At 37.5% G+C, this 14987-nt stretch overlaps 1 protein-coding gene across 2 annotated transcripts in view; it reads right to left on the bottom strand.

The window, feature by feature from the left end:
- The window catches only part of LOC107749919 (collagen alpha-1(XXIII) chain-like), a 111305-nt gene that overhangs the window by 45119 nt on the left and 51199 nt on the right, over positions 1 to 14987 (bottom strand). For both annotated transcript variants that reach the window (XM_016565151.1, XM_016565152.1), the window contains exon 3: positions 3861 to 3896. In XM_016565151.1, the coding sequence (XP_016420637.1) occupies positions 3861 to 3896 (36 nt within the window). The remainder of the gene's footprint in view (positions 1 to 3860; positions 3897 to 14987) is intronic.

Below are 14987 nucleotides of genomic sequence, written 5' to 3'. Positions count from 1 at the left end.
AAGATAGATTTTTTTATCCCTAAGAAAATTTTAATTATAATTGAGTTTATTTAAAGGCAGAGCCATAAATTGTTCATTAAACCACTGTTTATTAAAAAAAAAACATTGTTTTCTCCCCCTGCTGTAAAATGAATGAAACTGTGACTTCAAAACTGAGGTACAATTACACTACTAATGTTTTCATTAATATTATGTATATAATTAAGTATTATGTCTAAAAATAGCCTGTTATTAAAGTAGCTAAAAATGTTCCTAATTTAAAAAGGCACTCATGTCTTACTGTCACAGTTTCTGTTAATTTGGACTTTGTTTTATTTTTGCACTGTTTCCCTTGTTGTGTTGATTGTATTATTCTGTTCAGGTGTGCCTAGTTAATCATCCTTGTTCGGTCTGAGTACTTAAGTTCCTGTATGTTCACTTTGAGTTTTTCTGGTCTTATGTCTACATGTCTTAAATGTTGTTGTGCTACATTGTGTTTGTTTGGATTTACCCTTGCTGGATTTACCCTTGTTGGATTAAAGACTAATGATATATAATCTTTCATCTTCGTCATGCGCTCTTTAATAGTGATGGCGAGATGAAGCCCCATGAAGCATTGAAGCTTTTCAGCCAAGTGGTTCACAAAAGGGTTCATTTGAGGGAGGCTTAATTTGCTCACAATACCACCTGGTGGCCAAAGAGTGTAAAACAAGCAGATACATTACAGATGAGCTGATGTGGTCTGTGATACACTGTATTTTGCGCCAGTTAATGCTTAGAAATAACGGTGAAGAAAAAAAAATACATTTCCACATAGACTAATCTGTTTATATGAATATAATGTGCATTTTCTAGTGGTATATAATTATTGTATAACATAATATAACATAACTGTGTAATAAACGTATTGGCTTGAAATGAATGGGGCTATCAAATGTGTGTAAATCAAGTCTTTGCTCATAATAGGCAGGAGGGCCAATATTATTAGTCTAAACCTGGAAAGTGGCTGAGTGTAACAGGGCAGAGGACCGTGAATTTACAAGATTCGAACCGCTTCCTGAACCAGTCAGGCCAAGCGAGGCTTCGGATGTCATCAATGACGTCATTGCTCTAAAGCGATACAAGCCTCGATATGCGTTTCACTGAAAGCTGCAGGGATTTCTCGACACACGCTCCGAAGCCTCGGCACAGAACGTAACATCACTACTCTTTAACACAGCGTAGCTATGACACTCACAGACTTACTGTGTAACAGTAACAGTATGTGTTACTGTAAACAGTTTTTAAAGTATTGGAATGTGTCTTTGAATATTTATCTGTGACATTTTAATTGCTGCTTGTGCAAAACTTGGGTCAGGATGATTTTATCAAGTAGGGCACATTTCTGGAACTTATTTGAACATTTATGGAAGACATTTTTAATTTTCTCTTTACAATGTTGAGTATTGTTGATGAATAACTCACTTAAGGCTTAGTGTGGCCCAGATAATGTATATTTATGGTTTATTTAGTTCATTATTAGCTAAAATGTGGCTGTGTAGTGGCCTGCTTGTGGACCACTGCCAAAATGCCACCATTCCATGCAGCATGTGGGCCCCATGAGGAATGTAGGGAAGGCTAGGATAATGTATATTTATGGTTTATTTGGTTCATTATTAGCTAAAATGTGGCTAGTGAGTGGCCTGCTTGTGGACCACTGCCAAAATGCCACCATTCCATGCAGCATGTGGGCCACATGAGGAATGTGGTGAAGACCAGGGTTAGAATAAAAATAAACTGTGGCCCACATTAGGGCCAGTTTTGGTTTATTTGGTTGGCTCACATGCAGCAATGCTAAGGCTTACTTGAGGCCCAAATCTGGCTAACAGAACTGGACTGCCCAAATGCCATTATTCCACGCAGTACAGTGGGCCGGAGCAAAGTGTTGGATCTGGGCCGGATCTGGGCCAAAATTAAAATAAATGTGGCCCAGATTTGGGCCAGTTCTACTTTATTTTATTTATTTATTGTCATGGCTGACATGCAGCCTTCCTATGGCTTGCTTGTGGCCCAAATTTGGCAAACAGGAGTGGACCACACAAATGCCATAATTCTACATAGTATGTGGGCCAGAACAAGGTGTTAGATAATAATAATAATAATTCCTTACATTTATATAGCGCTTTTCTGGGCACTCAAAGCGCTTTACATAGAAGGGGGGAATCTCCTCAACTAGCATCCACCTGGATGATGCAACGGCAGTCATATTGCGCCATCTATTACAGATCTGGGCCATATCTGGACCAGAATTAAAATAAATGTGGCCCAGATTTGGGCCAGTTCTGGTTTATCTTATTAATTTATTTTCATCGTTGACATGCGGCCTACCTGTGGCTTGCTTGTGGCCCAATTTTGGCAAACAGGAGCGGACCGCCCAAGTGCCATCATTCTTCACAGTATGTGGGCCGGAGTAAGGTGTTGGATCTGGGCCAGAATTAAAATCGATGTTGGCCCAGATTTGGGCCAGTTCTGCTTTATTTGGTTTATTCATGGCTGACATTGAGCCTTCCTTTGACTTGCTTGTGGCCCAAATCTGGCAAACAGGAGTGGTCCACCCAAATGCCATCATTCTTCACAGTATGTGGGCCAGAGCAAGTTGTTGGATCTGAGCTGGATCTGGGCCAGAATTAAAATCAACGTGGCCCAGACTTGGGCCAGTTCTGCTTTATTTGTTTTATTTATGGCTGACACTGGGCCTTCTTTTGGCTTGCTCGTGGCCCAAATCTGGCAAACAGGAGCGGACCGCCCAAATGCCATTATTCTTCACAATATGTGGTCCGGAGCAAGGTGTTGGATCTGGGCCAGCATTCAAATCAATGTGGCCCAGATTTGGGCCAGTTCTGCTTTTTTTGGTTTATTCATGGCTGACATTTGGGCCTTCTTTTGGCTTGCTTGTGGCCCAAATCTGGCAAACATGAGCGGACCGCCCAATTGCCATCATTCCACGCGGTATGTGGGCCAGATGAAAGTCTCAGGTGTGGGCCTGATCTGGGCCTCAGGAATTTTGCTATCTGGGCTTCTGGTAAAACACAGCTTGTTGGTTTGTTTGAAGGTCTAAAACTTTTTCTAATTTATTTTATAAATGTCTATGGACAAAATACATCAGGACCCATGGCCACTGCAAATGTGTGTAATCTCTGCACAAGTACAGTATTTATTTAAAATACTTTAGTCAAACATAAAATTCTGTCTGGGGAGTTTGGCACAGGGGTTAAGGCCTTGCCTACTAATACTCAAATGAGCTACAAAATGTACAATAAGAGGATGTGTATGAATGCACAATAAGATGATGTGCACTGCACAATATGTCTACAAATGCTAGCGGACAAAGTACTGCACCCATTAAATAACTGTGAGGCATTGATTTCAGTTTAGGTTAAGCACTGTACATATGCAGCTGCATCATAATTCTGATCATTTTTGTCTGTTGGATCATGATGTCGTCAACTTCAAAGTACTCTCAGGTTTCTGAGGTTAGAAGATCAGCAGTAAAACAAACAGCATGCTGGGAAAATTACTGAAGACAAGGAGAACCCTCTTCAACCCCCCAGAAATCAACGGGATAGAAACGTCACCATGACTACCACAGAGAAAAGGCCTTTTCCCAACCGCATAATATGAACGAACATTTCCATCTGTTCAGTGGTTCCTCAAAAAATACAAATCAAACATGACATGAAAAATGAAAGGTCTGGAACACATGAGAGGATCCTGACATTCTTTATCCTGGAGAACAGCTGAAAATCACTTGGAATTTGTTTTGCTGTAATTTTAGGTTAGGTTCAGGTCATTTTTAAACTATGGGATTTGTATAAATGTGTGTGTCATGTACAGGTACTCACCAGGGTTGCCTTTTCTTCCCCGTTTTCCTGGAGGACCTGTGAGCAGAGGGTAACAGATGGTGAATTGTATATATTTAATAACACTTTCTGATTTTGATTGGTCAATGACCACTACAGCTGTGGTCAAAAGAGAGAAATTTCAGTGAAATTTCACATGCAAAAAATTCCATCCATTTATTGTCAATAGTGTAGTGATGTATGAGGCAACATCCACACAGAGGTCACTGTCAAACCAAGCAGCTTTCTGTTGGTCAATGTGGCAAATTCACTTGACCAACTTGAATATGAACAAAACCTATGTGGGTACCCAGAGAGCAAGCAGTGTCGGCTCAGATCCGGCCCACATCTGGCCCGCATGGATTTCACATGGGCCAGATGTGGGCCGGATCCGGGCCAAAACTATGTTGCTGTCTGGGTAACTTTCAGAAAATGTTGTGGTGCAATGGTAAATATGACCGATTGAGTATATGTGATATAAACTCTTGTCTTTAGCAAAAGGCTGTGCAGATATCAGTGATCCCTTCCTCAATGTGAGAGGAACACATCCTTTTCTACAAGCTGGGCTGATAGTTCTGGTGGAAACTTCCATGGGAGTCGACCCCCCCACCCCCGGAAGTTTCTAGCAAAGCCACTGGAAGCAACCTTTAGCCAAAAAAGCATAACGGCTAATGCTATCCCTTCCGCTTTGGTGGTACGCAAGGAAGGAGACCAGAGGCCATTTTGTTTGAATGTATGTCAATGAAGGAGAGGCTTCACTATGCTGAATAAACAGCTTTTTTGAGGAAACAGCTTATCATTTAATGAATCGACAACCTATCGGCTAATCTTCATCATGTTTTACACGAAACAATAGTTCTGGATTGAACTGTTTTTAGAGTTTACACTGAAAAAAAAATGTCGTTTTCTAAGAGAAGTCACAGACTTTTTGTCAGTGGCCCTCCAAGAACAGGTTTGGACACCCCTGGTCTAGACAATATAAATTTGTAATTTAAGATGCCACCACTAAAACACAGTGAATAGCAGGATTATTTGCTATTTCATAATCAGAAGCTGCAGCCCCCAGTTGCCAAACAACTGGGTGTAATAAAGATGTTTTTCCCTTAGACAATACTGTACACATTGTTCCTTTACTGAAATTAAATTATTCTAATGCACACAAGGTTTTATTTGTAGGAAAAAGACATGTTTCTACCCTGAACCTTTGCAACAGGCCGTGTTAAAAGGTGAGGCATATGAGATTAATTTAATAAAACTTGATGATATTACAAAGTCTGAAAGATATTTGTCATCACATCATGCAAACACATGATATTTGGTGCTAATTAGCATTTCACACAAAAAAGATTGAAAATGTGAAAATGTTTCATGAACTGAATGACTGACAGCCATAATGTCTGGTTTTGAACATGTGAGTGTCATATGGAAGACATTTTGCACACTCTGCTCTACGATCTGTGGTAATCTATACCAACACCCTTATAATGTCTCACATAAACATCGGCTCCCCTCCACAGGGCATAAGCTGGGCGTGGGAGATTTATCACAGGGAAAAGCTGGGTCAGGCACTTTTTAGCTTATGCGTCTTTAACTGTTGAAATTACCCTTTTCAAATATGCTTGGAGGTAGAGTTCACTTCCTGTTCTCCTAATTGAAACAACCATAATGCTTATCATCAAGTTTACATTAAAACCCAAACTGCATTAACCAAAACATGCTGGTTTGCAAAACATACAAAGTAAGAATTTAAACATCTCAAAATAAAAAAATTAAGCCTGATCAGTAAACATGATGGTGGGCAATTATAGCTTACTCATTCCAATTCAATGCCCTTGCGCTTGATCATTTTAGTACACTCTTATCTAAAGAACTGCATCCATAAAAGTATACAAAATAAATCCTCATAGTTAAAAATAGACGAGAGATTTTAATGTAAAACCCGATGTCTGATCCAAAAGCCTGTATGTTAAGCCCCTTTGATACTATGCTCTATAACAGCTCTTCAGAGATGCACTACAAATCCGCTGGTTCATCCTCTAGCCTAACCTCCAGCACGCTCCCGAAAAAAAGCCTCCTCACGCTTCCGTCACATACACAAGCTTAGCAACATTAGCAACCAATGCTGCTTTATCTAAACCCAGACTACATCAAAATCTAGACTACTTCATGTACACTTCTGCACTTTACAGAAGTGTATATCTAAGCAATAGCATGCGCAAGAATGCTGCTGTTCCAAACAGCATGATTACAAGTATGATTTTATAAATCATTCCAGCAAACAAACCAAAAAAATATAGAGAAACATTTTATACACAAATATTGTCAGGTACTCAGTTTTTGCTTCACCAACGAAATTAGTCTAAACCAAGCCAATGCACTAATCAGGTTGAATCAGGCTCTTCAGATCCGAGTCCTTTCAAAACCTGAATGAATTAATAATAATTAATTCCCTACAATTAAGTAATCAAAGTCATTACACAGAATTTCTCATTGGTTGAGTAAACTGGTTGAGTAAATGGCTCAATGACTGTGCCCAAAATTGCCCCCTATACGTTTAGTGCACTATTTGATGGCACATTATCGAGTACACTCATTCCATCCCACAATGTATCTCAATAACTATCCACTAGTGAATACTCATTCACTGTCAGCGTTGTGTCAAATGAATTATGTCTACCAGAAGATGGCATCCCTAGCACCTCCAGCGCACTTGTTTTCATTCACTCATTTGGTAGACTAGTATATGTATAGGGGCCGGGATTTTTGATACATCCAAAGACTTGTTCATAAAGATGGTGTCTTGTTTCTTAATGCTCATAAAGACGGTCTTTTGTTTCTTGGTTTTTAATAATTGGTTGAGTGAATGATTCAAAGACTCGCTCATGAAGGTGGTTTGTTCTGAATGAATCTGTGTTTCTGAATGAATCATTGACTCAAAGACAGACACTTGTTGCCACCTACTGGCGTAACAATGTAAAACTACAGAAAAAGTCATCAAAAATGGCTACCTAACGCAAAGAATCATAATTTAAATCTAAATCTGTTTCATTAAGTGCAATACAATGAACCTGAATCAGATCTTCAGTATTAGTATTGGACTATGGATCTCATCAGAGTCACACACAAAGCATTTGGGTCATTCACATATCCTGCAGCTACAGCCAGTAACTTTAAATGCAGCAAGTTAATAAGTTAATGAAATCCGGCACATTCATGCAAGACATTTCCTTCATGAATGCTTTGAGAACAACATGACTGCACTTAAAAAGGAATCAGCCCTTGATAACATTTACACCTAGCTTTTTAAAAAGACTTAACGTTAATTAATTCCTTAACACATTGATTGCAAAGTATTGTCAGGTGCTTGGATAAGGGGTTGGGCCCTCCATCAGTGTTGTATTAGGAGCGGCCTGAGAGTGTGTAATTAATGGGGTCTTTTATTCTGAATTCCTTGGGCATTAATTGAACAGGTGTTATATGTTAAGACGTTAATTTTTAACACCAGAGAACAGGAACATTTGGCAGTAAGGGCGTGAAAAGAGGGAGGAAAAGCCGTTAATTGCCCCCTCGTTATCCACCCACCCACCCAAGATCAAATTCAGACCAGACTGAGATGAAGACGGCTGATCCACATCTTAAGATATCAAGGCTCTGCTGCAGAACGCTGCCGCCAACACCAACCAATAGTCTCAATTGTTACAACAGAATCTGTTCTACAACAGAATCATTCTCTCCTTGAACCACAGATGTGCTTTAATATGAAACTATTTTTCTTGGTTACACTAAAAAACAGAAAAGTTACAGAAAATATACTTTGAACAGTGTATATAGGCCTACTCAATGTTCCCTCTAATTTGTTTTCTTGCTGAGCAATACTTTTCTCTATTGGGCGGGCATTTCGGCCACCTGAGCAAAAACATTCTTTATACCAGACCTGTACAGCGCACACACAAAAAAAGTGTGTAGCTTTTAACTTTAATGTGCTATTTATATTTGATTTGACCCTTGATGTAACTATATAATATAATATAATATAATATAATATAATATAATAATAAAAATTCTATAAATATTGGGGAAAAAAACGAGAACGTGAATTCTTTTACAGTTAGGCCCTATCTAAAACATCCCCATGTAATAGAATTTGCGGACTACACCGGTGTGTGACTGTAAATGTCTCGGAGTTTTGTTACCGTTCTGTGTCCATCATCCGCTATTTCCACCACTTAATCAAGCCACTCTTCTCTAAAACATGATGACGTTTTATTTCACATGTCATTGCGTTTGCATTGGCTCTCATGTTGAGCTATTTCGTCCACAACCATTAAAGTATTCGATTTCTACAGCGACTGATTTGGCGCACATCAGTTCTATAGTGAAACCAAATCTATAGCAGTTTGCCTGAGCATTGCAATTATTTCGCATTTACTAGAATTCAATCAAATGCCTTTCCCAGCTCATTTTTTCATCTGTCCTGTGCGTGGCGCATTATTTCTTCTGCGTGGCCGCACACGCACACAGCTTAGAGGGAACATTGGGCCTACTATGTAATGAAGCATTTGTGAGAGTACACTAATGGTAGCGTAGTGGTAGTACACTTTTCCAATGCTATTACTGATCTACTGGAAATAAAGATCACAGCATCTGATTCAAAAAGCATATTGTTAAAAAAAATTTAGTTAAACAAAGATCAAAGACTGGGATGAAAACCATGACTAAATTAACCATTAGGCCTATCCGCAAAGAATAGAAGACTTAAGATTTATACAACAGCGATGGCAGATGTTCAAAGCACCTACCTACCAGGACTAATATGCATCCCTTTCATAAGGTCTGCCTATGGAATATATAGGGCAGGGGTGTCCAAACCCATTCCTGAAGGGCCAATATCCTGCAGAGTTTAGCTCCAACACACTTGCCTGGAAGTTTCTAGTGAGTCTGAAGATGATATTTGGTTTAGGTGAGTTCAGTTATGGTTGGAGCTAAACTCTGCAGGACAGTGGCCCTCCAGGAGCAGGATACTGAATTTAGTCACATTATTTGACTAGTAAAGTTGTATTATAATTTTAATTAAACTTTTTTGTTTTATTTGTGATGTTTTTAATTGGATTATTAATCAATATTCATACCTCATTCATTAATCAATGCTTTTTGAGGCTTTCATAGAATAAAAAAACTGATGATTTGATCATACATTCTTTATCAGTATGTCATTATGTGTACACTTACAATGATCTTATCAAGCTCAGTATATTATTGGTAAAAAAAAACAGTAATATATTTTTACAGAAAAAAAAATGTTGGTTTTGGCACTAAGCAAAAATACTGAATGTGATGTGGTGCATTAGATGCATTTCTGAACTGACCTTCAAGCCTTTAACCCCATGTTGAACCCATGTAACCCAGTGATCTGTTGTATCTCTCTCCTTGGAAGAACTTAAGTGCAGATATCTGTCTCCTCGGGCCTCTCTTCCTGCTACTGTCTACAGGTATCTTTCACGATAGATAAAAGACAATAAATCAAGATATAAATGGATATCAAATGCTCAGACATTTTGCATGTAGCACGTTCTAGAGAAACCAGTATAACAAAACAGCCATGGTCCTGATTTAGATTTAATATGATCCATATAAGCTATTCAGCTGCAGTTACACGTGGTTAAAGAACTGCAACAATGAACCAGTCCAGTGATATAGTGTGCAGTCTTTCCTGAACTCCTCTAAGAACATATAAACAAACAGCAGAACAGATGAACTGATGCTTTTAAACAACTCTGAGCAAATCTAATCAAGCACAATTAGGTTCAGACCTAGATCTCTGTTATGAAGAAAATGTCAGTTGCACTTGCCTGTGAACAACTCACAGCTGTGGTGCCTTAAGTGACACCTAAACTCTTTTTGAGTGTTTTATAGTCAAAAGTGCTGAAGTGTCTGGCTTGTACTTTCTTTCAGTGTAAGTCTATGGGATATTTTTTTTTTCTTTATTGTCTGTCTGGTAAAGATTATACATTTGAATGCTAGCACAAGTCTACAGTCTTCAGCAACTGATGTAAAACACACAAAAATAATACTTCATATCAATTTGCAATTATTTTTATTGAAGCAGTTTATCGTAAAAAAAAAACTGGATGCAAGTCAACTGAAATAGCCGCCTCATCCTTCACAACAATAGCTATCTTAGTTAAACCCAGAAAGATTGCAGGGCAGAATGTTCAACTACAGAAAAACACACTGCTGTTCTGTCCCTCGGATGACTTCGAAAAACAGCATGCTTTTATTCTCTGCTCATTGTTTCAAATAACCGATGTGGTTGGAAGGAGTCCGGGCCACTATAATCTTATCATAATCGTTAGCGTATGGCCTCAAGAAGTGAGCAGCAAACAGTTTTACAACCTGATCTTTTGAGTCACGTTTTGCTAGAAAATTCTAATGACAGGCTGGAACACACAAACCTGACTTATTCTGTGTGATAAGATGTTTACTTTGCAACTCACAGACAGAATATGAAGTTAAATATAAAACAATCATCCACAGACAGGGTAATACCACAAAATCTGCTTCAATATTTACAAGTCTGGTCTTACTTAATAATGTAATCTGAGTGTCAAAGTACATAATGTGTACGGCACGCACTGAAACGTGTCAGTTCCTGGCACAGAGTCTATTTATAATACATTGCCAAAATAGCACAATGCTATCTGTATTACAGAATACATTATGTTTGGCAATAATAACTGATTTGGACCGAGATTCAAATGAAGCTTTATGGCATTGGATTGGAATAAACAGCTCATTTGAGCTGATGAGCAACAGGATTTGATTTTGACACCCCAGTGTTTCTCTTCAAAGAGCCCCTGCAAAGGTTGTGCAGGAAGGTATGAGTGGCTCTGGGTTTACAGTAAATGCTCTTGATTTTGTGAGCATAAAGCTCTGATGAGGTGAAAACTCCATTATGAAACTCCAACATAATGAATCAGGAGAGAACTACAATACAAGAAAAAAACAAGCCTGAGATCAACAGGTGATCTGATGTACAAAATATAATCAAATAGGTTTAAGTCAGTGCACACTGAATTGATTGTGTTTTGTTATTTAGATTCAAACCAAAGCACGTAATAATTAGACTTCTGAGAAAAGCATGACCTAGATCTTTCATAAAATTATATTTAATATCCCTTTATTAAAACAACCCATGACAGCATTTTTATCCTTTGAGATTGTTTAAATCAAAGGCATGTTTTTTGGTCTTTTATGGAATGTGCAGGTTAGGGTTTGTATAGTAGGTGTATCCACAGCTAAGGCTAACAGGGTTTACAATTAGAGAATAAGCCAATTTTCTCCTTATTACGGTAACATTTCCTGGAAAGTCATTATGCATCAAATTATATTTCATAAGTTCACTAATGAAGCTCCAAGTCTTTTTTGCCTTGCAGTTTTTGGCTTAACAGCTGAAGGCATCAAAACAAGCTGTCAAATAAAATGAGAGAGATGTCTAAGTGAAGGAGAATAGACTGATCTTTTTTTTCCCCTTTTTCTTCCGTGAGACAGAGGATCATAGCCTTAAATAAATTACGAACGGCACCTCTTTGGCGAAGGAGAACACAAACTTTTGTTGAGCTTGATATCATGAAAAGCATACCCATGATGAACGAGCCGAGCTTGGCCAAATGTTCTCATACATTTATACAGACACACATACGGGAGGCAAATCCATTGAGTTTATATATGGAGTAATAATATTTACCTCTGGCCTCTCTTGTCACTAATGAGTTCATTAATGAGAGAATCAATGAATGTTAACACACCATTAACATTTATGCATTTGGCAGATGCTTTTATCCAAATCAACTTGTTTTGCCTTTCATTTTATCAGTTCATGCATTCCCTGGAAATTGAACACAGGACTTTAGCATTTCTAGGGCCGGGTTTTGTAGCATTACTTCAGCTCAAACAGTAGACCATGGCGCTAGCAACACCATGGTTGTGGGTTTGATTCCCTGGGAATTGATAAACTGATAAAGCTATCTTAAATTAAATTGAGTTGTTTTGGTAAAAGCATCTGCCATGCTTTTACGAGAGGCCAACAGCAGTCAGCACATAAAGATGGTTAGTTTCTGATACCAGGGGCAACTGCATGCTGATACCCCAGACTCCCACCTGATTTATCTGTTCATTAACATAAGGACCCCTTTTTCTTTGACTACCCTGTAAATCTCCTACAGTCTTAACAATTCAAATCCCTGCAGCATGACACAGTAAAGACACTGAGCATGATATCATATAGCCTTTATCTTACCAATCTTTCCCAGTACTCCATAAAGGCTGCATTTTTTTCTAAAAACAGCTTAATGGCACAAGAAACGGGAACTAACAGAGCCGAGGAAATGGAGGGACAGCGTTTGTAATGTATTTACTAACGTGGTTCATGAGTTCCTTGGAGGCGGCTTGTTATTCTGAAAATAATGCTATTGTATATAAGAAAGCCTCTAGTGAAGGGAAAATGCACACCAGTTGTGAAAACATTCCCTCTGTTCATTATGCTGGCCACCGGCCAAAAGACTCTCCTGCAACCCTGGGCTCAAAGTATGAAGAGAAAGAGAGAGGACCTCCGCTCACCAACCCAACCAGGGGCATTAGCAGGTTACTGGGAGTATTTGGATACAATCTGAATTTGCTTTATTAACCAACATATTGGTTATAGGCTGATACAAGAGATATATATTATTTTAATTATAAAAAAATATAAAATGTTTTTAATGTAATTATATTTATACTAAGTTAAATAATTAAATAATTATACATTATAAGTATAATAACAAAATAAAAATAATGTAGTTCTACATTTAGAAGTTTGTCATCTAATGCTCACTTAAATGAGTCTTTATATAACTCATAATTAATAACTAATAATTTAGCAGTACTGTTAGATAAAATCTTTAGCAATCAATAATTTATCATCTTATCATTATGAGTAGAATTTGATTATAGTTGCACTCCCTAATATGACATACTTATATTTCATTAATACATAGATTCACTGCAAGGTATTTTTCTTTACAATTGGCCCTAAAACTGTCAAAACTTATAGAAAATAATGATTTAATTGTTTATCCTAATTCACGTGTCTGCTTGGTGAGTCTTTTTTTATTTTCAGTTCACAGTATGCATTTTGTTTAAAATAATGACTATACTGCTGTAATAATGGTCACTTTAATAAATATATATTCATTACAGTAAGTGTGGTTTGGTGTTGGTGATTAAGGCTAATAGTTCACTAAAAAAATTTAATTGTCATCATTTACTCACCCTTAAGTTCTTTGATGCAAAAGAAGATATTTTGAAGATTGTTTTTAACTGTTTTTGTCCAAACAATACCGTTTTTGTTCAAACTTTGGATTTGACCCTGTATTTTTTATTTATTTTTTCACTTTAATAAACCACCAATGGGTTTCACTTAACCGCTGTCCAGCTCATTCAAAATGGTCATCGCTACAGGGCCCAAAACAACATTGGACTCCAATCATTTTCATTGTAAGGATTAAAAAAAACAAAAAACTCTGAATAACTTCTTTTGTGTTCCACAGAAGTCATCCAGGCAACATGAGGCTGAGTACATGATGACAGAAGTTTTATTTGTGGGTGAACTATCGCTTTAATGCTAACTGATAGGGCTGTGGGGGTACGTAAAACAAAAAAGGTTGGGGAACAACTGTAAGGTCTGCGTGTATCCTCCTGACCTCTAGAGAAGACAGACGCTGTGCATATGTAGACAGACTGGGGGAGATCTCCAGGCTGGGAGGTTCCAGATGGCTCCAGATGTGGCGACCTGGTGTTTTCACAGGCTGTAAACAGCACTCCCATTGGACAGCCCCAGAATCTTTTCTGTCACCCAGCTGAACAGACACAGCTAACGCTGATATGAAAGCTACCCAGAGGGGATCTCAGCAGGGAGGGTGTCATTGTTTAGAAGAGTGAAGATGGTGGAGAATGAGCGGGTGAAGACAGATCTCTGGCCCACAGAGGAAAATTAAAGCTGCATATCCTGTTTCTGTGGTCTTCTGCTTTAGCACCCCTAGAGTTCTAGACAATATCTAGTCTCCATGCAATACATGTCATGTAAATACTCTTTCTTTTGCGGATTATTTAAAAGTGGACACATGTAGATATACAGTACAGAAGAAGGTTATAGTATATGGCTTCTTGTGTATTTGATGCATGCAGGGAAGTTAATGTGCACACATAAATATCTTATGTTATGTGTGCATATGTTTTGTGTTTTCAAAGTCCTCCTTAAGAGGTCAAAAGAACCCAAGTGCTCATAACTTTGAGAATAATACCCACTGACAGCTCAATAATTCTTCCCCTTCCATTAGGAATGAAAGACTGTTATTGTTATGCCACTATAAAGAGGGTTTGTATATGACAATGATATAAATCTTAAAATGAAGAAGATATTAAGCAACAGGAGAACAAGGCTTTAAAAGAAACATAAACATTTTAAAAACATATGAAATATTAGAGAAGTCAGCAGAAGTAGATAATTTACTCACCCTCATGTTGTTTCAAACCTGTATAATAATTTTCTGTATATTTTTATTAAGCTACATTATTACATAACTATTAAAACTTTATAATAATTATTATGAATAATGTAATATGTTTTTACAATTAGATTAGCTAATCTTTAGATTAGTTAATCTTTAAAAGCCTAAACATAATCTTTAGAAAAACTTAAAATGAATATCCATTTTAGAACCTTCAATACTGTATGTCTATATTCACTTGTGGCATTTAAAACAACTGATTTTAGTTTTAAGTGCTTATTTTTAATTTATTTATACAAAATAGTAAACAATTTTTTTATCTGCAATTGATTAGTTATCGGCAATAACATTATCGGCCAGAGTTATAATATCATTGCATCCCTAATTACAACATAAATGTATTTAACAGTACTGTAAATAACTAGACAGACAGACAGACAGATGTGACCCTGGACAACAAAACCGAAATTGTGATTTATGCATAATCTAAAGGCTGAATAAATAAGCTTTCCATTGATGCATGGTTTGTTAGGATAGGACAATATTTGGCCGAGATACAACTATTTGAAAATCTGGAATCTGAGGG

The sequence above is a fragment of the Sinocyclocheilus rhinocerous genome, unplaced genomic scaffold, assembly GCF_001515625.1.
Source record: "Sinocyclocheilus rhinocerous isolate Xijiao unplaced genomic scaffold, SAMN03320098_v1.1 scaffold320, whole genome shotgun sequence".
Lineage (NCBI taxonomy): Eukaryota > Metazoa > Chordata > Actinopteri > Cypriniformes > Cyprinidae > Sinocyclocheilus > Sinocyclocheilus rhinocerous.
This window is presented reverse-complemented; position numbering and strand designations above follow the sequence as displayed.